Genomic DNA, 23,289 nt, shown 5'->3' on the forward strand with positions numbered 1-23,289 from the left:
GGTGACAGTCTCTCAGATTTGTCTGCCAGGGCTTTGAACTGTGATCCTCAGATCTTAGCCTCCTGAATAGGATTACAGGTATGAGTCACTGGCACCTGACTAGAACAATCTTTCTTTCATCTTTTCTTTTCTTTTCCTTCCTTCCTTCCTTTCTTCCTTTCTTCCTTCCTTCCTTCCTTCCTTCCTTCCTTCCTTCCTTCCTTCCTTCCTTCCTTCCTTCCTTCCTTCCTTCCTTCCTTCCCTCCCTCCCTCCCTCCCTCCCTCCCTCCCTCCCTCCTTTCTTTCTTTCTTCCTTTTTTCTTTCTTTCTTTCTTTCTCTCTCTCTCTCTTTCTTTCTTTCTTTCTAAATTAAAGTGTTTGGTCCATTGCTATGTGGATATACTCACAGTTCTTTCAGTGTTTTCAAAAACTTCTCGTGCTTCTTCAAAACTACATCTTTCTTCTAAACATTCTCTCTCAAGGTTTCCTCGAACAAATTCTTCCAATTTCCCTGAGTTATACCTCCTCAATCGACTCAGAACTTTGGTGGCATTTTCTTGATCAAGAAAAACTGAAAATTAAAAGGAACTATTCCTCAGTGTTGGAAAAAGAAATTATCATGAATATTAAACACATCTCTTAAAAAGGCTTTGTTTTTAATCCATGTAATCCTAAAGCCAATTTTTCTCTGGTAAGTGGAGGCAAAATTTGTAATGTTACCATCGTACTGCATACCCATGGGGATTTAGGAATTTAAATTAAATTTTACTTTCAGTCATGAGATCTCCAATAATAAAAGGTCACATTTAAAAAAATCATATTTGAATTTACTTTGGATGAAATGGAAGTTCTCAAATAAGCAATTAACTTCACACTTTGTCATCATTTGAAAATAACTCATTGCAGATCCTTGCAAGGTGATCCATCACCCCAGCCAGGCTGTGTCAACATGCAGTTGTCCATGACTTGCAACAAACATCTCTTCAAGAAGCCTCATTGTGATCCAGTTGCAATTGTAACCTTAGCACCTCGCACTACATGTTAAAGGAAAATCACTGCAATAAAACCAGCTTCAGAACCACAATGCCTTCAGTTGTTTAGCTATGACTGCTTAGTTTGTAGGGACTATTCTAAATGCTGAAAGATTGAGGCCTTCATCCAAATTCTGTTCATTGTTACCTCCTTTCCTTGTCTGTCTTGGTGTCTTTGTGTCTATGTTTGCATATATTTCTTTTTTTCTTCATGCATTTATATATACACATACATGTATACATCTAGACATATATACCCAGATATATGTATATATTTGTATACCCACATATATGTATATTTTGTTTATTCATGAATAACAGGAACTCTAGAAGATGCCTACAATTGTTCTGTTATTTAGCAAATCACAAATATTCCTGATGCCACCCATCAGGACCAAGTACTTACAAGTTGAATTTTCCAGGACATTTGAGAATATTTATTTTTTGCTTGTCCTGGGACTTGAACTCAGGGAGGTACTCTGACTGAGCTTTCTGCTAAAGGGTAGTGCTTGAGCCACATTTCCACTTCTAGTGTTTCGGTAGTTAATTGGAGTTGAGTCTCATGGAGTTTCCCTCCTGGGCTGGCTTTGACCCATGACCCTCAGATCTCAGCTTCCTGAGTAGCTAGGATTACAGACATGAGCCATCAGCACCCAGCCAATAATACTTTGTTATTACTTCAAAAAGAAAGGAAACTAAACTTTATTGCCTTATTTTCACTGCAGCTGTTTACTTTATGGAACATTCTAGTGCCTTGGTTTCTTTGCTTTGGGCCCACTTATTTTTCTGAGTTGGGTCTAGGTTTTTCCTTCCATTCTTTACATGCAAATTCCCCCAATCCCTTATTCCGTGTCAGTGCTGCTCCGGACCTGCAATCCCATGCTCTAGAACAATGTAACATCTGCCTCTTTTTTTTTTCTTTTTTGTTTGTCGGTCACAAGGCTTGAACTCTGGGCCTGGGCGCTGTGTTTCAGCTCTTCAGCTCAAGGCTAGCACTCTACCACTTGAATCACAGTGCCACTTCTGGTTTTCTGGTGGTTTATTGGGGGTAAGAATCTCACAGACTTTCCTGCCTGGGCTGGCCTTGAACAGCAACCCTCAGATCTCAGCCTCCTGAGTAGCTAGGATTACAGGTGTGAGGCACTGTGCCCAGCACCATCTACCTCTTGTTTCTCTTGTGACTTAGCTGAGCAACCAGAGGTGGTGGATCACCAATTGCCTATGAGTACTGCTGAAGATTGATACCTTTAATCTTTGCTAGGCCTGCCTTTCTGTTCAACACTCCATTTACTTAGCTCTGGATACTCCTAAATATCATCCAGGTCTGCATTCATTTTTAGTGTGGGTGAATTGGTTTAGAATCAAGTCAGGCAGAACTGAGCTTGAATCACCTATCTGGCTCCAGTTCGCTGTGTGAACTTGGACAAGTCACATAATCTTCGAAACTTAATTTCTCAACTGTAATGCAGGTATGTTGATGGTATAATTCTACCTCACTACATCTTTGATTGCCCTATATAAGACAATGTGCATTGGTTATTTCTTTCTCCTCCCTCCTATCATGCTGGCCCTTGTCTCTCCTTCTTTAGCTCTTTAAGATGTTATTGTAGTTCTTTGTCTTCCCTTGTATCTGATAAAAATAACTATTGTCCTGATCAGAAATAACCTTCTCAATGATGTTTGGCTTTATAAATTCCCCAATTGCTCTAGGACGTTTACTAATTGTGCATCTCTCCCTTTTTAGGATACTTTCCATGAACTCTCTGTAATATGATTCTTCATCTTTGCTTTCATTCTTATTCATCTATCTCTAGATCAATTCCTTTTTCCTTGCCTGGCTGGTAAATATAACTTCTCTTAGAGTCCATCCTCAGCATTTGCCCATTTTGTTTCATGTATCTTTTCCAGGACCAGTGCTCGGTGAGGTCTGTAACATGTCCTGGTCACAACATTAAAGTAGCTTTCCTTCTCAGTGTGTACAGTATGTTTATGCCACATAGGTATCACTTGTCAAACCCTAGTGTGGTCCTGACCCTTTCAAGAACATTGACTACTTCTAGACGCTGAATTAGGTAGCACAGGATCCATAGTCACTCTTTTTTTTTTTGGTCATGGGGCTTGAACTCAGGGCCTGGGTGCTGTCCCTGAGCTCTTTTGCTCAAGGCTAGTGCTCTAACACTTGAACCATAGCACCACTTCTGGCCTTTTCTGCGATTAATTGGAGATATGAATCTCACATTCCTGCCAGGGCTGGTTTGGCACCATGATCCTCCTGAGTAGCTAGGATTACAGGTATGAGACAAAGGTGCCCGGCTTTCCCTGGATACTCTTACATGACTATGATGACTGCTTATACCACACTTAGTCCCAAATACACATCTTCAGGCAGATGTATCTTCTATATTTGAAATTACCTTTCCAGCTGTGCTAGACTCTGGGCTCACATCTTTGCATTCAATGTTTCACTTATTCCTCACTATAATCTATGAGGTAGGTATTGTTTACTCATTTTTCTAAACGAGAAAACTGAGATTCAAAGGGGTTAAGTGATTTGCTCAAGATCACATACTAGAGCTTCACGGCCAAGGTTAGACTCTGACAATTGGAACACAGAGAACTGTGCTGTGTCTTTATAATCAAGACTCAGTCATACTCTCCATACTTCCCCTAAACCTTCTATACCCACATGACATAATAAGTCTTATCAGTTCTATTTTAATATAATTAAAATCCCCCTAGTTTCAGTAGCTACTCTCTAGGTTCTGGCCCTTTTACTTTCTCTACATAATTCCAATAGCTCCAAGATTGGAGACCAGTCTTGCCCCTAGTCTCGCTTGGCCTCCACATCAATTTGAGTGTTCCCAGAGTACAGATCCTAAACTCAAGTATATTTCTTTTTCTTTTTTTTTGTCTTTTCTTTTTTGGTACTGGGGATCGAACCCAGGACATTGCACTTGCTAGGCAATCGCTTTGCCACTGAGCTACATCTCAGCCCTTCTTTTTCTTTTTCTTTTTGTCAGCCATGGGTCTTGAACTCTGGGCCTGAGCACTGTCCCTGAGCTCTTCAGCTCAAGGCGAGCTCTCTACCACTTGTGTCACAGCACCACTTCAGCTTCTTCTGCTTATGTGGTGCTGAGGAATGGAACCCAGGGCCTCAGGCATGCAAAGCAAGCGCTCTACCACTGAGCCACCTTCCCAGCCCTCAAGTATATTTCTTAATGTTCACACTTCTGATACCTCCACACTGCATTCTATTATCTAATCTCCTAAGCTTAGGACCCAGTCCTGCTTAGTTCTTCCGCCTCACTCGTGACAGTCAATACTCAAACCAGATGGAGCTCCTGAAATGACTTACATTATTATAGATGTAGATGGTTGGACATAAGGATTCCTGTTTACAAAGAATGCTGTAGATAAAACATGTATGGGTAGTAAGCTTCTATTCATTTCTTGTGACTCATCTTCAAATATTATCTCTCATGTATTTTTTCATTTATTGTATTCTGTTTTCTGTGTTCTCTTAACATGTGGCACACATTTTTATTACATATATTGATCACACTTTAAAAAATCAATATATTGAAATATCTTACCTGACTTCATTGTACTTTAGATAAAAGTTGATTCCCATGCCCCTCTTATGTTGCCATAGTAACTGGCAATATTGTAGTAATTCATTAACGTTTGAATGAATGAAACATACTTTCTATCCATATACTTTACAAAACTGAATTGGTTTAACCAAGCAATTAAAAATTCAAATTAATGCAATAATGCCCAAGAGTAACAACCATGAGCACATAATATCACCTCCTTTTAGTTTAGAAGCCATTGACAGTTCTACAACAGAAGAGAATGCTATGTAAATAGTATCCATCATTAGGGAAATTCGAGCCCCTCTCCTGGGCCTATTATCTCTTACCACATGGCTCCAGAATCCCACTGCTTTTTTTCTTCACTATTGTCTGGGAGTCATAGATTTCAACCTCCCTTCAGAATTATCTCTAGCAATTATGGCCCCAGTATTAAAGTCCTGGTTCCTCTTTCTTTTTATCCTTTTTCTTGTCACATGAGGTCATCAGTGGAGTACCACCCTCCTATAACCTTCATCCTCAGACCATTTCTTTGAAAGAAAGGGTTTGGGTCCCTTGTCCTCCTATATGTGACTCTGATGACATATGTCTAATGACCTGATTTTATGGTCTGTTTTGGGAGTTTTCCAATGTATTTTTCTTAATCTCAACTCTGCCCACTTTGCTAGGTTCAGTTTAACCTTTGCATTCTTACATCACTATTTCAGCCTTTCAGTGTGATTCCATAGCTGACATCATGTCTGGAGTGGGAGGCACAGGACCAGTCTGTTTTCTGCCGATGCTTAGGGTTGGAACCCCTGATCCTAACACTCTCAGTTACTAGAGTTGATTTCAGTAGGTTGATGAGTTAGTATGATAAATCCTTCCTGTGAGAATGACTTGCTTGTGTAATTGGCCACGTTCTTCCCTATGTTCTTTCCCCTGGGGAATAAAGTCATTTTTGTTGCCCCCAAACAAAGTGATATACATTTTGTTAAGTAAATTTCTACTCTCTGTATCAACTCATGGATTTGCTTCTGTCCCCTAAGGAGCTAAGCTAAATATTGAGTTTCCCCAAATGTCAACTGTGACATGGGGCATGTGGAATCACAAACAAAATGACTTACCCAATCCATAAAAAAACTCTTACAACAAATAGCAAGTCGCTAATATAAAACTAGTCTTCCTGTTTCAACTGAAAATTTAAATTCAATGCATATACTTTTAATGAACTTTACAACTTTGGTGGGTTGAGGGGTGGTGGTGGGGGTGGTGGTGGTAGGGGGTAGGGGGTATGGGGGTGGACAGGGGAAGGGATGGGAAGGGGAAACAAAGGAGGAGGCAACAATGCTTGGTAAGAAATGTACTCACTATCTTGCCCATGTAATTGTAACCCCTCTGTATGGTATTTTCACAATAATAAAAAAAATTAGAAACAAGCCTTGTATAGCTTTCAAATTCTCAGACATGTCATGTGTCTTCAAATAAGACTTTTCATGTAAATAAGATCACTGCTTGTAGTTTTGATGATTTTCTTATTGATTTCAAAATGTGAGTCTAAAAACTCAAAGCTAACAATTTGTTCTTCATTTCTGCAGTTTCTTTGTTAAGAGATATTTTCTCCCACTTTCAACATTTTTCAACTGAAGAGACAAATGTTTTCTAAGAGGAATTGCGTTGTTAAATCATAAGCCCAACAGTGTCCATTAAATAAAAATACATCACAGCCATTGTAAATCTAGTTAATCTTAAAAGCGAAGAAGAAAATAGCTCAGCTACTAAATGGCCAGAACTTACCAAACCACATGCTGACTGCTAGACTCCTTTATGTTACTGTCATATCCTGTAATCACTATTTGGGGAAAAAGACAATTCCGGACAGTTCTATATCTGAACAATCATACTCAATGTACTTTTAGAATAGAAACACACCTGTACATTCAGCACTGAGTAGATATCCAAGAAGGCAAATGGTGATGAGGCCTGGTGATTCTGCCATGACTGCATTCAAGCGCTGCACGACCTTTGCTAGTAGGTTATGCAAGTGACAGGGCTAATCATTTGTTCCAAAGTACAAGCTGAGCTCTATTTACTTCTGGGAAATAATGTCCATCTCCCTCAGTGGATCTCTGGGCTATGTCCAATGGCGTCTTTGGTCAAGAGAACAGAATGGGCAACAGTCATTATTGAAAACACCTCTGATTTCATGAGCTTCTGCACTGTGGCTTCAAGGCTAAATCAGAGAAGGGTATGAATTCTGAATTGGGATACATTTACCTTGGTAACAAAATGTGTTGGAGGGAGCTATTTTTTCTGTGCCTGAAAACAATATATCCTGCTATTTCAAAGTAAAAGGATTAGAATGAGTCATTTGGCCATTTATCTTAAAATATGTTAACATGTGTACTACTCTGACTCATATGATGGGTGGATCCTTTATGTTTTTCTTCATGATCAAGAATGTGTAACCTGTGTTGCATCATGTGTCCATATGGGGGTATGTGTGGACCCTGCCTCTGAAAATGTTTGCATAGATGTTTACACATACATATGTGGATGGATGCATTTGCACACAGGATTCTCATGTATATATCCATACATACATATATTCATACATACAAACATATATGTGTTGTAGGAAAAAACAATTTTTTGAATGTTTTTACATACTAATATATATTAATATATGATGTTATACCACAGCCTATATAATATTAAACATTCATGAGTATACCATAATTTACTTGCCATTCCTTGTGATATTTAGAAAGTTTTCTTTGACATATACTGTAATTCTAATATTGCGATATTACTTTTACTTTAAGCAATCAGCACAATTTTATAGAAAATTTTAAATAAGGAAATACACACACACACACACACACACACACACACACACACACACACACAAGTTCTGATATTCTCCATTTTTTTGTGTAGAATCCAAGTTCCAATTTGTTATATTTTCATGACTAAAGAATTTTCATTCACAATTTTGATAGTATAAATCTCATGATAAATTTGTTTAGCTTGTGTTTATCTGAACATGGCCTCATGTTACTTTCATTGAAAAAAACTATTTTTACAGGTTATGGAATTCTAGGTTGAGTATTTAAAAATGTTAACATGTTAAAGATGATATCCTACTTTCTTCTAGCCTCATCATTTCTAATGAGAGAGTTACAAATAGTTTTATCACTGAGATTTTGAAACTTGACTCCATGAAACCAATATAGTCTCAGGATTCATTGAGATGCTTCCATCCATAGTTTGATAGTTTTAATAAAATGTGGAAAGTTTTTGGACTTTGATTTAAATTTTTTGAAGTAATTATAAACTCATCCATAGGTTGATAGTTTTAATAAAATGTGGAAAGTTTTTGGACTTTGATTTAAATTTTTTGAAGTAATTATAAACTCATAGGAAATAGCAATATCAGTGCACAGAGACTTTCTGTAACTTGTGGTTACTCCCATTGTTCCTTTCTTGTGCAAATATGGCACAGTTTTAAAACCAGGTAATGGGCATTGATATAATGCATGCATATTAACACATATATTCTGTGGGGCACATGGGCGGCAAAGATGGCGCTGAGAGGGAGTTGAGTGGGCAGAGCCCAAGTTGTTTATGTTAAAATCTGACTGGATACCACAACCTGGCCAAGTGACATCAGTGCGTGAACAGCTCACGGACAGCAGGGAAAGTATAGAAAGCTTAGGCACATGATAGGGTGACCTCTACAGTGATTGGTTTGTTCCTTTTCCTCCCCTTCCATGCCACGCGGTTTTTTTGCTTTAAAAAATGCTTGCTGTGTGGTAATAAATGAGTTCCTGTTTGACTTGACTCCCCACTGCTTCTGTCTCTAGGGCTAGGGGAGGCTGGGGAACAGGCAAGCGGCTGACTTACCTTTCCTCAGACCCTGTCCGTCTTCCGCTGGACGGATGAAGACCCAACAATATTCTAGTTATTTTACTATATGTAGATGTGTGTAACCACCACTACAAATAATATTTAGGGATCCTCTGTTCTCATTGATATTTCCTTTGTAATCACATACTTTATAATCACATACCTCCTTCCCCCACTCATTCCTAACTCCTGGTGCCACTAATCTGCTTTGTGTCTACAAAGAGGATGTTGTATGAATAGATTCACTCAGGAGATAACCTTTGTGAGATTGGCCTTTTATTTTTTTTGTCATTCAGCACGATGTTCTTGAAATCCATGTAGGTTTCAATTGTAAATTCCTTTTTAGTGCTTAGTCTTCCATAATGTATCACAGCTTAATGTTTCACTAACTAAGAGTTTAGTTGTTTCCAGTTTTTTGATTGTTGTGGTCATGTGCTATAAGCATTTATGTACAGGCATCTGTGTAGATGTAGCTTTTTAATTTATCTGGGATAAATGTTAAGAAATAGAGTTTCCTGCTCATCTAGATTTTTGCCCAACTTTTTGTCCACATGGCAGCACACTTTATGTTTCTACCAACAATATTTGAGTGATGCAGTTTTCCTACATTCTTGCAAACATTGAATATTATTACTTTTTTTTTTGGTCACAACATTGGAGCTTTAACTCAGGGTCTATGTACAGCTCTACAGCTGTGCCGCTTGAGCAATACCTCTATGTTGGCCTTGTTACTAGTTAACTGGAAATAAGTGTTTCTTGGAATTGTCTGTCAGGGCTGGCTTCCAATTGGGATTATCAGATCTCAGCCAGTTGAGTAGCTAGGATTACAGGCATGAGCCATAGGTACTGGACTTATTTTCACTATTTTTATTTTTGCCTCCATAGGTATGGAGTTATACTGTATCATGTTCTGGTCATACGTGTATCCTGTTCAGTGAAATGTCTTTTCATGTTCTGCTCATTTTCTAATTAGATTTTTAATTTTTTACAATGGATTGTAAGGCAACTTGTCCTAATAGTTCTGTGAATTATAAAAGAACCAAAATTTATTTCTAAGTATATTAATTATAGTTATTACAATAGCATAAAAGCAGAAACAACTCAATGTTTCTCACCTGATGGCTGGATAGAAAAAAGTAGACTACCCATGAAATAGAACGATGTATTTATAAATACTACAATATAGATAGACCCTGAAGCATGTTAATTCATAGAAGCCATTCACAAAGGGCCAATAAGGCATTTATGTTTGTGTGTGTGTGTATTTCAATTTATACAAAGTGTCCAAAATAGAAGACAAACCCATTGAGGCACAAAGTCCATTCGTGGAAATGTGGATATTATTGAACTATAACACTTAGCTGAACATACTAAAAGATACTGCTGTGATCGAAAGCAACTTGGAAAGCAACTTGTAAGGAGGATGGATGGAAAATGAGGAATGAAGGGGCCTACAAAGGAAGTTTTATTTTGTATAAATCCCATTTGTATGCTAGCTGCTGGTGGCTCAGGCTTACAAGCTTTGATTTTTAGGAGGCTAAGATCTAAGGATTTTTGGATCAAAGCTATGTTGGGCAGACAAATCCAAGACTCTCCAATTAACAACCAAGAGGTGTGGTCCAAGTGGAAGCCTTAAGCAGAAGACTAAGTGAGAGTAAGAGGCCAAGAGTTCAAGCTCCACTACTGGCATACAAAACAATCAAACAAACAAAAAATCCCCTTTGTCATCACATTGGAGCTTTTTGCATGGTTGATTAGTCCAAAATATGGCAGAATAGGTTGGGGCAGTTTTGGGCAAAGTATTCTACAGAGCCAGGCAATCCAAAAAGGGTTGCACCTGCAAACCATCAGAATGTATAAATGTGAAGATAATAAATACACCAGCCAATCCAAAGACAAGAAATGAAGTTTGCATGGGCTAGATCATTGGTCCATCTGAGGTAGTGATTCTTTTAAAATTTTTCACATTTTTAATTGAAATGATCATAGTATATTATTTTGGGATACAGTATGATGTTTTGACACATATACATAATGGAATGATCAAATTGGAGTAATCATTGTATCCATCACCTTACGTCATTATCATTTCTTTGTGGTGAAACCATTTAAAGTAAACTCTATAGGGATTTTGGAATTTATTAGCTATTATCACACCACTGTGAAATGTATCACCAGCACATATTTCATAAATGAAACATTGTACTCTTTGATATCTTCTCTCTCCCTCATCTCCCCATTTGAAGTTGGGGTGGTCAGGGCCAGTGGATGGGTGTAGTTAGAACAAAGAGAATGGTGTGGAGTGAAGGAAAAATCAAACAAATGCATGAGAACTGGGCATGTGGCACAATGTGTCAAGGACACAGGATAAACCCTGTCTCTTGCTGAGAAGAGGCCAGCTAGAGCATTTCTCCAAATTGACAGTTGAGGATTATAACCATTCAGATGAACTTAGCCACTGTGTTGAATTCTTTTTTTTATTTTATTTTATTTTATTTTATTTCAATTGAGAACATACTGTACAGAGGGGTTACAATTACATGGGCAGGAAAATGCATACATTTCTTACCAAGCATTGCAGCCTCCTCCTTTGTTTACCCTTCACCTCCCTTCCCAGCCTCCCCCGTCCCCCCCACCCAGTCATACTCCCCCTCCCTCCCCCCCACCGACATTGTAAAGCTGGTTTTGACATGACATTTTGTACTTCTCATTGTTGCAACAGGTCCACCTGAATCCTTAAACGACTTGTTTGTCCCCGTCTCCTCCACATGTTATACTGACATCAAATATAGTGAAAGCGGGGGTTACACTGTGGGGGAGGGACATACAAAGCAACAAAGAAATAATATTATAAATGCGTTAGAAACACATGCATGAATGAAACAAAAACATTAAAATACATATTTGAGGGTTCGTTTTCCACTGTGTTGAATTCTGACTGCTTACAGGATGACATCTCCATTTGTCTAGATTTGGCCAAAATGGAGCCTCTAAAAATGGTCTAATTCAAATGTCACAATATGCTTTCTTCCAGTAAACACAACCTCATTGAGGAACTACTTGAAATAGTTGGCAAGTGAATTAAGCGGAGCAATAGCATCGCATGCAAATTAAAATAGTACAAATTTCACGAGTAATATTGGAAAGAGCCAAGATAAAAAATCTCATTTCATTCTCTCTACTTCCTCTAGTACTATATTTCTTAAAAATCTTGTTTTAACTTTTAGATATGAGGAGTGATAAACTCATGTAAAAACTCACTCATATGTCATTTTCTTATTAAATTGTAAAAAGCAAAGGCTGTCTTCTAACATTAAATGCCCATTATATGTCTGTAACTTTATAACATGCCATTAAATCCTCACAGCAGTGCCATGGAATAGGAATTATATTTTTGTTACAGATGGAAAAAATGATACTCTGTAGCTAAATCATGGTTTATAGCTTATCCAAGGCTGCCTGACTCTTAAGTGAAGAGCCCCAATTCAAACCCAGGTCTTTCTGATTGTAAAAACCCTTGTAAGCTACTGTACAACTGCTCTACAATAGAGAGGTTGTCAGGATTAAATAGGAAGAAATAGGCAATGACTAGAAGGCACTTAGCAAAGCAATCCAAGTAGTATTTGAGGATGATTGGAACAGAAAATGTGATTAACCCACTGCAAAGTCTGTGAATGATTATTTCTGGCTAGGTCAGTAATTTAGCTCATGTATCAAATGTGACCCATTAAAAGTAGAGCATTTCTCAAATTCCTTTCATACTTACTTTTTTTCATATTTACAACATTTCCAAGTATTTTCTCCCTTTCAACTTTTCAGATGAAGCAACGGAGACTGAGAGGAAAGGAATTTGCAAAGTCACACTTAGGAAATGATAGAACTTAGATTGAAGTTTGTGTGACTCCTTAACCTATAATGTTTGAACTCCATTCTCTTTCTTCCCTATAATTGAAACAGTGAAGTATTAACATATTTTCTTTATTCAAATGTTACACTGTAGAAATAGCACCTGTGCCACTATTTACATAGTTCACCGAATTCCCAGTGCAATCACTTTTGGTTGTGACTATAAGTTTTCCAATGACTGTAGTAACTTTTATTCAAGCTGATTGATTTTAGTTAGTCTATAAAATGAAATATAATCTATGCGTAGAAATTTGAGAGTATCAAGTACTGCATGTCTTGTCAAGCACCAATCTCATCCTTGTGGTGGCAAAATAGGATCTGTGAATGGTGTGAAAATTAATGTGGACACAGCTCTCAGAACTTGGTCAGTGTTCAAGGGGCTCCTCAAAATGTGGTCCTGGCTGGGCGCCAGTGTCTCATACCTGTAATCCTAGCTACTCAGGAGGCTGAGATCTGAGGATCACGGTTCAAAGCCAGCCCAGCGAAGGAATGTCCATGACACTCTTATCTCCAATTAACCACCAGAAAACTGGAAGTGGAGCTGTGGCTCAAGTGCTCGCCTTGAACTGAAGAACTCAGGGACAGTGTCCAGGGCCATATTTCTAGCCCTACGACCTACAAACAACAACAACAACAACAACAAAAGGTTGTGAAAATTTTCTACATTGAACTTTTATGGCCAAAAGAATGTTTAAATGTACAAAGGACTAAAATAAAGACGTTTTCTTTTGGAGGTGGAGAAAACAATTACTGAAAATTGCATTAGAACAACTGCATTGTGACAAAGAAAATGGTGTTAGACTCATCCTTCCAGACTGACTCAGCCAACCACAAAATAAAGACACCTCACACTGAAGGATACCTAGGAAATAATTATGGCTGTCAGATAGTCTCTTGGTTAATAAGAGAAGCCATCTGAAACCATCTCATTTTCTCAGAAAAGGAGAGGCAAAAGATCCAGTCTGTGCTGGGCTAGTCATCTCTTGGGGTTTTGCTTTCAAGATTTCATCTCATTGTTTTCGTTTCTGTCTAGGACTTAGGTGGCTTAAGGAGAGACAACCTCAAACATTCTGCCCTGAATCTCATTCAGTTGAAATTCCCTCCTGAATTTCGCGAAGAGAACTGCCCATGAAAAGAGGTGGAGGAATCTGTTGGAAATTTAATTTTTTTTCTTTTTTTAAAGTCATGAATTGATGTTACAGGAGCAAAATGGTACATCTTCGAAATGCTCCATTCAAATACATCAGATGCCATAGGAAAACCATGTTATTTACTCTTCAGTAAACTACTGGACATTCTCTCTGCCCCTGGAAAGTTCTGTCAGTGTTTGCTCTCTTTAGCCTCTGGCCTATGGCTTTAGCCCCAGACATTTTTGATGCAGAAACAATAGGAAGTGTCATTTGTCATCAGGTGAGCTGTGAGCTCTCTTTTCTGCCTGGGGTCTTTGTCCACTGTGCCAGTGAGGTAAACCCCTAAAGCACACAATTTCACTCAGCTTTTGCCTCATTTTCCTGTACCTGGATCACCAACTTTCTTTTAAATCCCTTTCTACCAATCCATAGTCTCCTTTACATTTTCCCTGGAGCTGGGTGCCTGATTTTCTGATCCCAGCTGCTCATGGTTTCAAATCTGACCATGCTAATGTATGCTGCCAGCTGTCTTGCCCTACGGAAATTAGTGTCATGACTCTATGGACTATATGTGGTGGATTGTTAACTATTCTGTTCAAGGATTAGAGCTCTGTATGTCTGTAGTAATCAAAAAGGCTTGGTACTGGCACAAGAACAGACCTGAGGACCCATGGAATAGAACTGAAGACCCAGAAATGAACCCACAGACTTATAGCCACCTAATCTTCTATAAGGGAGCTAAAAAAATAGAATAGAAGAAAGACAGTCTCTTCAGTAAAAGGTGCTGTCAAAACTGGTTAAACACCTGTAGAAAACTAAAGCTAGATCCTTAGATATCACCCTGTACCAGAATCAACTCCAAATGCTGAAATAAGGATACAGTTGACCCATTGTAACAATGAGATGTACAAGACACTATGTTGAAAATATACTTTACAACTTGGGTCGGGGAGGGAGGAGTTGGGGAAGGGATGGTAGGGGAAAAACAAAGGAGAAGGTAACAACGCTTCATAGGAGATGTACTCATTACCTTACTCATGTAACTGTAACCTCTCTGTCCAGTACCTTTACAATAAAAAGTGTATATTTAAAAAAAGAAAAAAAGGAAGTCTATGTCTGGAGCAATCTTTCCTCTCCATGCACTCTTTTCTGGGAACTTGCACTGATTATTGGTCATGTTGTATAAGTGGGAAATTGGCTATCTTTCTCATGTGTGAGAGGTATTGTTACATGACAGAGTAGGAAAATATTGCTTTTTCTAATTAAAGTTAGCAATTGTCTCTTCTGGGATCATTTGTAGGATCTGCAAGTTTTTCCTTTACAGCCCATGTAATGGCAAGTCTCATTATTTAGGGTATGTTAGTAAATTAGAGGCAGACTATTGTTACCAAAGCTATAGGTTCAGTTTTCAGCTTTGTCATTCAATATGTGCAATCTTGACTAAGCGAATCATATTCTGAATCATAATTTCCTTGTCTGTAAAAATGGGAGGAGATCATAGTTTTCTACCTCATGGTAGCAGTAGGAAGAGTACTTGGCAGAATGAGTGTGAGAACATTTTGTGAATTGCTCTGTCCCAAGGAGGATAAAATCCTATGATATTTTATGCATAGAAATACTAAAAAGTATTCCTCACATGTAAAATAATATATCAGGGCCTCAGAACATCTAGTGATCTACAGGTCTGAGTGCCAGCAGACTGATGCTTCTAAGACAAATAGTAGTGTTTCCTGTTTTGCCTTAGGCAGAACTTCTATGCCTTAGTGCATAGAAATTCAAAGATTATAGTTTTGATTATAGCCAGTTTAAGCAGGCAGCATGTTGTGGTGAGAGGAGAATGTGCTTTAGACTTAATGAGCTCAAAACTTCACTCAGGTTCTTACTGGCTAAGTGACCTTGGACAAATCAATCAATCTCTTAGTATCTTTGCTTCATTATAAAGCCCTTCCATTAATTTGGTGGTTGTAAAAGCAAGTCAAAAACCATATATCTCAACATTACCAGTTTAATTGAAAATTACTGATATAATTTCACATAAAATGAAGAAACTTTTAATCACATACATCCCTTTAATCTCCAGAACCTTCCTTAGTGTTACAATGATCATAGTGATTATACCTACCTACATTGCAAAGTACATAACAAATGTTATGCATTTTCTTCAAATGGCACTATATATTTGAAAGAATTCAGGAAGTAAACAATTTTTAATGCTGTGAATTTGATGTCAGTAATATATGCTTTCCTCCATTATTTCTTCTCCTTTGGTTTGAGGAATACGGCATTTTTTCTTTTTTCTTTTTTTTGGGTCCGGTCGTGGGGCCTGAACTCTGGGCCTGGGCACTGTCCCTCAGCTCTTCAGCTCAAGGCTAGCGCTCTACCACTTGAGCCACAGCACCACTTCCGGTTTTTTCTGCTTATGTGGTGCTGAGGAATTGAACCCAGGGCCTCAAGCATGCAAGGCAAGCACTCTACCACTGAGCCACCTTCCCAGTCCCGGCATTTTTTCTTAGTTTTTGTCTTCCTGAAAATATATTACACTTTTATTCTTGAATATTTTCACTGGACTATACTGGCAAAATTTTGGGCAAATATTTTTTTTCTCTTTTATAGCTTTAAATTTGCTATTATACTATCTAATATCCTCAATATTTTCTGATGAGAAAGTAGTGGTCTTAGTATTCAGATCAAAAAGCAAATTCAAATCACAGTGTAGCATGACTAGCTTTTATTATGTTATTATAACCCCTCAACGGATCAGCGTTACCCACTGCTAATTATTCATTCTGGGTGAAATAAAAAGATAACTACCTGAAGATTCTGAAGACAAAAAATGTAGATAGACAAATAGTGGAAGACAATGGAAACTTGAAATAAAGGAAGGGCATCTATGTGACTTTTGGGCTATATTTGTTTGCATGGCTTTCACCTAAAAGCAGGCCTTGGGTGTTCACTGGGGGTAGGGCAGGAAAGGCAGAAAAATTCAAGTAGAGGTGCTTTTCTCATGACGAGACTGAAGGAAAAAAAATCTAAGCCATGATGACTGGAAAGCAAAGGATAATTCCCAGTAGGGAAAGTGGAGAAGATCTAATCTTGTGAATGAATACCATGAGTTGCTGGTAGACCTGAAAACCATGTTGTAGTGTGGGGTGCAGTAATTTTGTTTGCACTGTATCATTTTTCATATCCATCCAGTTGGCTTTTTTCTAGTTATCTTGCCATTGTCAATTTATATTTTAATTCTATTTTGTTTTAAAAACCTATTCATATGGTTCTGATATTTTAAATTCATTGAGATTTGCTTTGTGGTAAATAGTGCATTGGAAAAAAAGTGAAATATAACTCTTTGGCTGTAGTGTTCTATAAATGCATCTTTCATCAAATTTGTTAATTGAGCACTTCAAAAGCTTCGTGTGTATACTGACTTTTTTCTGGTTGATTCTGTCAGCTGTTGCAAAGGTATTTAAAGGATTTTGACCTATTTTCAGCATGAAATGTTGCCATTTATCTCTAATTATGCTTATAGCCTTAAATTTACTTAATCTGATATTAGTGCAATTATAGCAATCAGCTTTCTTTTTTTGCTAGTGTTTGAATGCTTTATCTTTCCTATAATTTCACTCTAAAAATCATTTGATTTTCTCTGTGTTTCTTTCATTTTTTATATATGTTATTTTAGGCAATGTACAGTTAGCCTTAAAATTGTAACAACTTTAGTAAGATATAATTTCTACATTTTAGCATTCATGTTTTTCATGTGTACAGTTCAATGATTTTCAGTAAATCGAGTTTTGGACCTTCACTACTATCTAATTTTAGAATATTTTCATTACCCCTAATAGAATGCCAGTCCTTTCCAATATTCTACTCAGAAAACATTAATCTACATTCTGTATATATGGACTTGCTTAGTCAGAAACTTTAATGTAAATGGAATCATAAAATGTGGTCTTTGTGTTTGGAATCTTTTGCTTTTATAAGGTTCATCTACCTTGAAGCATGTATGAATCTTTTATGCTGAAAATGTTACATACATGGGCATAACCCATTTTGTTTGTTCATTGACGGATGAATATTTAGATTGTTCCTACTTTTGGGCTATGATGAATAATGATATTGTGTTGTATAGGGACATATGAATTTTTTATAACCATCAATTAGTTTACATAGGGATTTCATTTTGACATGTCCTTATATATATACACACATACATAAATACACATATATACAATACATATGTTCATATGTATATTATATCTCTATATCTATCTATCTATCTATCTATCTATCTATCTATCTATCTATCTATCTATCCCTTGATCAGAGTCAATCTCTCTGATACTCTCATCCTCTACTTTCCTGCTTAAACCAATCTCAGAAAGCTCAATTGTTCAATTTTTTACTCATGTACATAAGGTATTATAACTGCATCCACTCTATCGCCCTCTCTGTTAGCCTTCTCCCCTCCCACAGGTAGCCATGATACAAACAGGACCTATTTTACATTCCTGTCATTAAGGTTTTTTTTTTTTTTTTTGGGTCTGGTTGTGGGGCCTGAACTCTGGGCCTGGGCGCTGTCCCTCAGCTCTTCAGCTCAAGGCTAGTGCTCTACCACTTGAGCCACAGCGCCACTTCTGGCTTTTTTCTTCTTGCTTATGTGGTGCTGAGGAATCGAACCCAGGGCCTCATGCATGCAAGGCAAGCGCTCTACCACTGAGCCACCTTCCCAGCCCATCCTGTCATTAAGTTTTTAAGTGTATGCTAATTTTTCAAAAGGGTTTCACTAGGGTAGATCACACACAGGCTTACATGGCATTTTAATTAGATTGATCTCATTAAATTTCATTTTCCCCATCCCCACTATTCCTTCCTATTCATTTTTTATGCCATCTTCATTATTCAGAAATATAGTGCATCAAAAGCACAACAATAAATACTGGTGAGGAGGTAGGTGGGAAAAAAAGAAACTTGTGCCAGTACTGGGGCTTGAGCTCAGGAGCTTGTGCTCTGGCGTAGTTTTTTCTGCTCAAGGTTGGTACTCTACCACACGAGTTATACCTCCAGTTCTTGCTTTTTGCCAGATTTATTTTTCTCGGCTGCCCTTGAACTGCAATCTGCAGATCTCATCCTTCTAAGTAACTAGGATTATAGATTTGAGCCACCAGTGCTTGGGGATAAAAGGAATGCTTATATAGTGTTGGTGAGAATGTAAACTAATGCAATAACTATGAAAATCAGCAGTGGCTCACATCTATAATTATCTATTATCTACCTATCTATCTATCTATCTGTCTGTCTGTCTGTCTGTCTGTCTGTCTGTCTGTCTGTGTCTGTCTGTCTGTGTCTGTCTGTCTGTCTGTCTGTCTGTCTATCTGTGCATACATACATATACCTTGTCCCTTGTAGGTACTTAATGAAATATTGCTTTCCTCTTATGACCTTTTAAAAATTTGTTCTCTGTTAAGTATATATCAACCAAGGGTAGGGGCTACAATGTATACCTATTATCAGTCATTTTTGCTTACCTCTCAATGGGGGATCAGGAGAAAGCATCAGGGAAAGCAACAGAGGACAGAGTTGCTAGTCCTGCTTACACAATTTTACTGGAGCTCAAACTTTAACAGCATAAAGTTTAGACTTGTTCCATTATTACAGTTTTGTGATTCAGTTGGCACTAGTGATCATTTGTAAAGTAACCACACTTAGATGTCAATGGCAGAAAAATGTTAATTTGTTCGTAATTTATGCACTAAACTGATGATTTGATGGTAAGCACTATATGGGCCCTTACTAAGAATCTTCAAATGAGCAAAGGAGCCCAGGGGAAAAAAAGATGCAATTATCCACCATACTGTGACTACAAGGATGAAAGGGAACAGAGAGGATACCTTTAAATCTGTTGGATTATAAAGTTTGAGACATCAAAATAATAGCAGATAAATTTTCAGGGCTTAAAACATTTTATTGTCAAGTTGATGTACAGAGGGTTTACAGTCACATGAGTAATGAGTATTGAGTACATTTCCTTTTAAACAGTGTCATGCCCTACCTCATTCTCTTCCAATTTTTCTCCTTCCAATTTCCCTCCCCCTCAAAGTTGTATAGTTCATTTCCAAGTTGCATCCCTGTTTTCTATTGAAGAGCCATATTGGTAGGATATAGCCAGTTACAATTCAGCCAGCTACTGTGATTATCAATTGTTATGGCATACATTCAAGCTAAAGGATTTGTACTTGGTCATTTAAAAATAAGTGTATAGGGCTGGGAAGGTGGCTCAGTGGTAGAGCGCTTGCCTTGCATGCATGATGCCCTGGGTTCGATTCCTCAGCAACACATAAGCAAAAAAGAAAAAAGCCGGAAGTGGCGCTGTGGCTCAAGTGGTAGAGCGCTAGCCTTGAGCTGAAGAGCTGAGGGACAGCGCCCAGGCCCAGAGTTCAGGCCCCGCGACCGGACCCCCCACCCAAAAAAAAAGTGTATAGTTAAGAGAAATTCATTCATTTGTCTGAAAAATTTAAATTATTGTCCTCGAAACTGTGACATTTTTATAAGAAAATCATCATATTATCTCAAAGCTATTATAACAGATGAAAAATAACAGGAATTTTTTAAAATTTAATTTTCTTATCAAGGTAATGTATAGATGGGTTCGTACATAAGGTAGTGAGTACATTGTTACCCCCCTCCCTCATTTTTCTCCCACTTTCTCTCCTCCCAATGCCAGTACAATCAAGTTCTTTTGTCTTTTCCTGATGGTAAATACGGTATGCTTTATTTCTTTTTTTTTGTCTTATTTTCTAAACTTCAAGTGTGAGGGTACAATTGAATATACCCGTCTAAGTGTCCATTGCTTCTGGTTACCCTGTCCATCATTCTCTCCTATCCTACCTATTCCTTCGCCCCAGGTTCATTTCACATTTCCTTTAGAACATGGAATATTCTGTGTTTTAACCCATTCCTTTTTAAATTCACCTACCCCATCAACACTACTGTGGTGCTTCATTATGAAGATTCTTTTGCTTTTAAAAGCATTTTATTTTTCTCCAAGTGCCAAATGTTTTTGTAGTTTAACAATTCCATTTGCACACTCAGCTTGAGGACAAAGTAGAAGAAAGAACTCCCTACTTCTCCCAGTAGTTTGGCAAATGGACAATATTTTCAATGGACGGAGCCCATTGCCATTCCTTTTCATATTTGATTCTTGTAACAATTCTTCTGGCATGGAAGCCAAGTCCTAGCCACTGATCTAACCATTCTCCAATTTTGCCATCCTCCTCAAAATGAATTGATGTTCTGGCTTATAATTTGTCTACCTTTCAAGTTTTAGTATACAAGGAAGGAAATGAATAAATACATTTTTGAGTTCTTGCTGGATCAAAAGACCTATTTTCTCAAGTCTTTAATTAGATGTGTGTAGTAACCTATCTTGAACTCTGCTTTCATCTGAGAAATCCTGTCAGGGTAAATATGTCATGAAAGGAAAATATCAAAGGTAAAGAAAAAGCAAGTGGAGATGAAGTTCTTGACTTAAAAACTTCTTGCCAAGATAACTTTTCTACTCAAGTGACAGAAATGAGAGCTGAGGGAAGCAAGGCTTTATAGTAGAAAGGACAAACATGATTATTAATTCATTGTGAAACCATATTTTTCTCCTATTGAGTCTAGTCTGTTTTGCTATTGATGGTGTACTATCAGATAAAAGAAATAATCAGACTTGGTAATGTTGTTTATATCTATAACTGATTATAGCCACATTATGCAATAAAATGAGAACATTTCAGCAGAGTTTTAGATAAATATGTCTTTTGGGAAATGGCAAATTAAGTTGTCAATAGTACTTTACTATGAACTTTGCAAGTTTTTTTGTATTTGTCTTTACGTTTTAATTATTTAACATTTATTTCTTTTTAAAATGTATTTATTGTTTTTTTTAAAAATGTTGTTGTAAAGGTGATATACAGAAGAGTTCCAGTTGCATAAGTAAGGCACTGAGTACATTTCTTTTCTTCTTCTTTTTTTAATATTTATTTTTTATTGTAAAGATACTGTACAAAGGGGTTCCAGTTACATGAGTAAGGTAATGAGTACGTTTCCTATCAAGTATAGTTACCCCCTCCTTTGTTTTCTCCTACCATCCCTTCTCTCCCCACCTCCCCAACTTCTCCCACCCCTCCCATACTGTAAAGTTTGTTTTCAACCTAGTGTCTTGTACATCTCATTGTTACAATGGGTCAACCTATATCCTTATTTCAGCATTTTGTTGTTTCCCTTCCCCTCCCCAAATTAGAAAAAAATGTATATATAAGATTCAGGGCACTGGAATCAAATACAGTGAAGACAGGGGTTATTCCATGGGGGAAGAACATACAAAAGAAACAAAAAAATCACACAGTACATTGTGAGTACATTAAAAACAACAGCAACAAAGATAAAACCTCTTGTGTCTCTATCTTGGGGTTTATTTTGCTTAGCATCATCTTATATGGTCATATGTACATAGCTTTTGACCTTTTCTGCTTGTCCTAGACATATGCTAGTTATTACAGATAAGGGAAACCATGGGACCTATGTTTCTTTGGGCATGGCTTACTTCACTTAATAAATTTTTTTCCAAGTCTTTCCATTTCCTAACAAATGGGATGGTGTAATTCTTTCTGATAGAGGCATAGAATTCCAGTGTGTGTGTGTGTGTGTGTGTGTGTGTGTGTGTGTGTGTGTGTGTGTGTGTGTGTATACCACATTTTCTTGATCCATTCATCTACTGAAGGGCATCTGGGTTGGTTCCATATCTTAGCTTTGGTGAATAATGCTGCGATAAACATAGTTGTGCTGGTAGCTTTAGTATGGCCTTGTTTGTGTTCATTTGGGTAAATGTCCAGAAGTTGGATTACTGGGTCATAGGGAAGTTCTATGTTTAATCTTCTGAAGAACCTCCATACTACTTTCCAGAGTGGTTGACCACTTCTTACATTCCCACCAACAGTGTAGTAGCATTCCCTTTGGGCCACATCCTGGCCAGCATCTATTATCGTTAGTTTTCTTGATAATGGTCATTCTAACTGGGGTGAAGTGGAGTCTCAATGTTGTTTCAATTTGCATTTCTTTTATGGCCAGAGATGGTGAACACTTCCTCATGTGTCTATTGGCCATTATTACTTCTTCTGAGAAGTCTAAGTCTTTAGCTCATTTATTATTAATGAGGTGATTTTTTCTTTGAGGGTTTATTTTTGGAAGGTTTCGTTTTTTGAGCTCTAAGTATATTTTAGAAATGAGGCCTTTGTCTAATGGATAGCTAGTAAAGCTCTTCCCCCATTCAGTGGCCTTTCTATTTATCTTGCTAGCTATGTCCTTTGCCATGCAGAATTTCTTCAGTGTGATGTAATTCCATTTGTCCAGTCTTTCTGTGATTTGTTGTGATTCTCGGTTTTTACTTAAGAAATTTCATCCTATGCCAAGGAGCCACAGTGTTTCCCCTAACTCTTCCTGTAATATTTCCAGGGTATCTGGCTTACATTGAGATCTTTGATACATTTGGAACTGATTCTGGTGCAGGGTGATATGTAAGGATCTAGCTTCAGTTTTCTGCACATGTACTGCCAATTCTGCCAGCAACATTTGTTGAAGAGGTGATATTTCTTCCATCTTGGGTTTTGGGCTCCTTTATCAAATATTAGATGGCTATAGGTCTGTGGGTTCATTTTTTATTGTTTTGTCATACTTTTTTCTCTCTCTCCTCTCTCTCTTCCTCTCCCTGCCCCCCTCCCG

The 23,289-nt window shown here is 37.6% G+C and overlaps 1 protein-coding gene across 1 annotated transcript in view; it reads right to left on the minus strand.

Annotated features, from left to right (window-relative positions):
* F9 (coagulation factor IX) overlaps positions 1 to 6,581 on the minus strand; it is a 33,155-nt gene extending 26,574 nt beyond the window's left edge. The window contains exons 1-2 of the mRNA XM_042667597.1: positions 6,515 to 6,581; positions 387 to 550 (exon numbers count right to left, since the gene is read on the minus strand). Coding sequence (XP_042523531.1) covers positions 387 to 550; positions 6,515 to 6,581 — 231 coding nt within the window. The remainder of the gene's footprint in view (positions 1 to 386; positions 551 to 6,514) is intronic.
* Positions 6,582 to 23,289: the final 16,708 nt, after the last annotated feature.

The sequence above is a fragment of the Dipodomys spectabilis genome, unplaced genomic scaffold (assembly GCF_019054845.1).
Source record: "Dipodomys spectabilis isolate Male_0828 unplaced genomic scaffold, ASM1905484v1 ptg000414l, whole genome shotgun sequence".
Taxonomy (NCBI): domain Eukaryota; kingdom Metazoa; phylum Chordata; class Mammalia; order Rodentia; family Heteromyidae; genus Dipodomys; species Dipodomys spectabilis.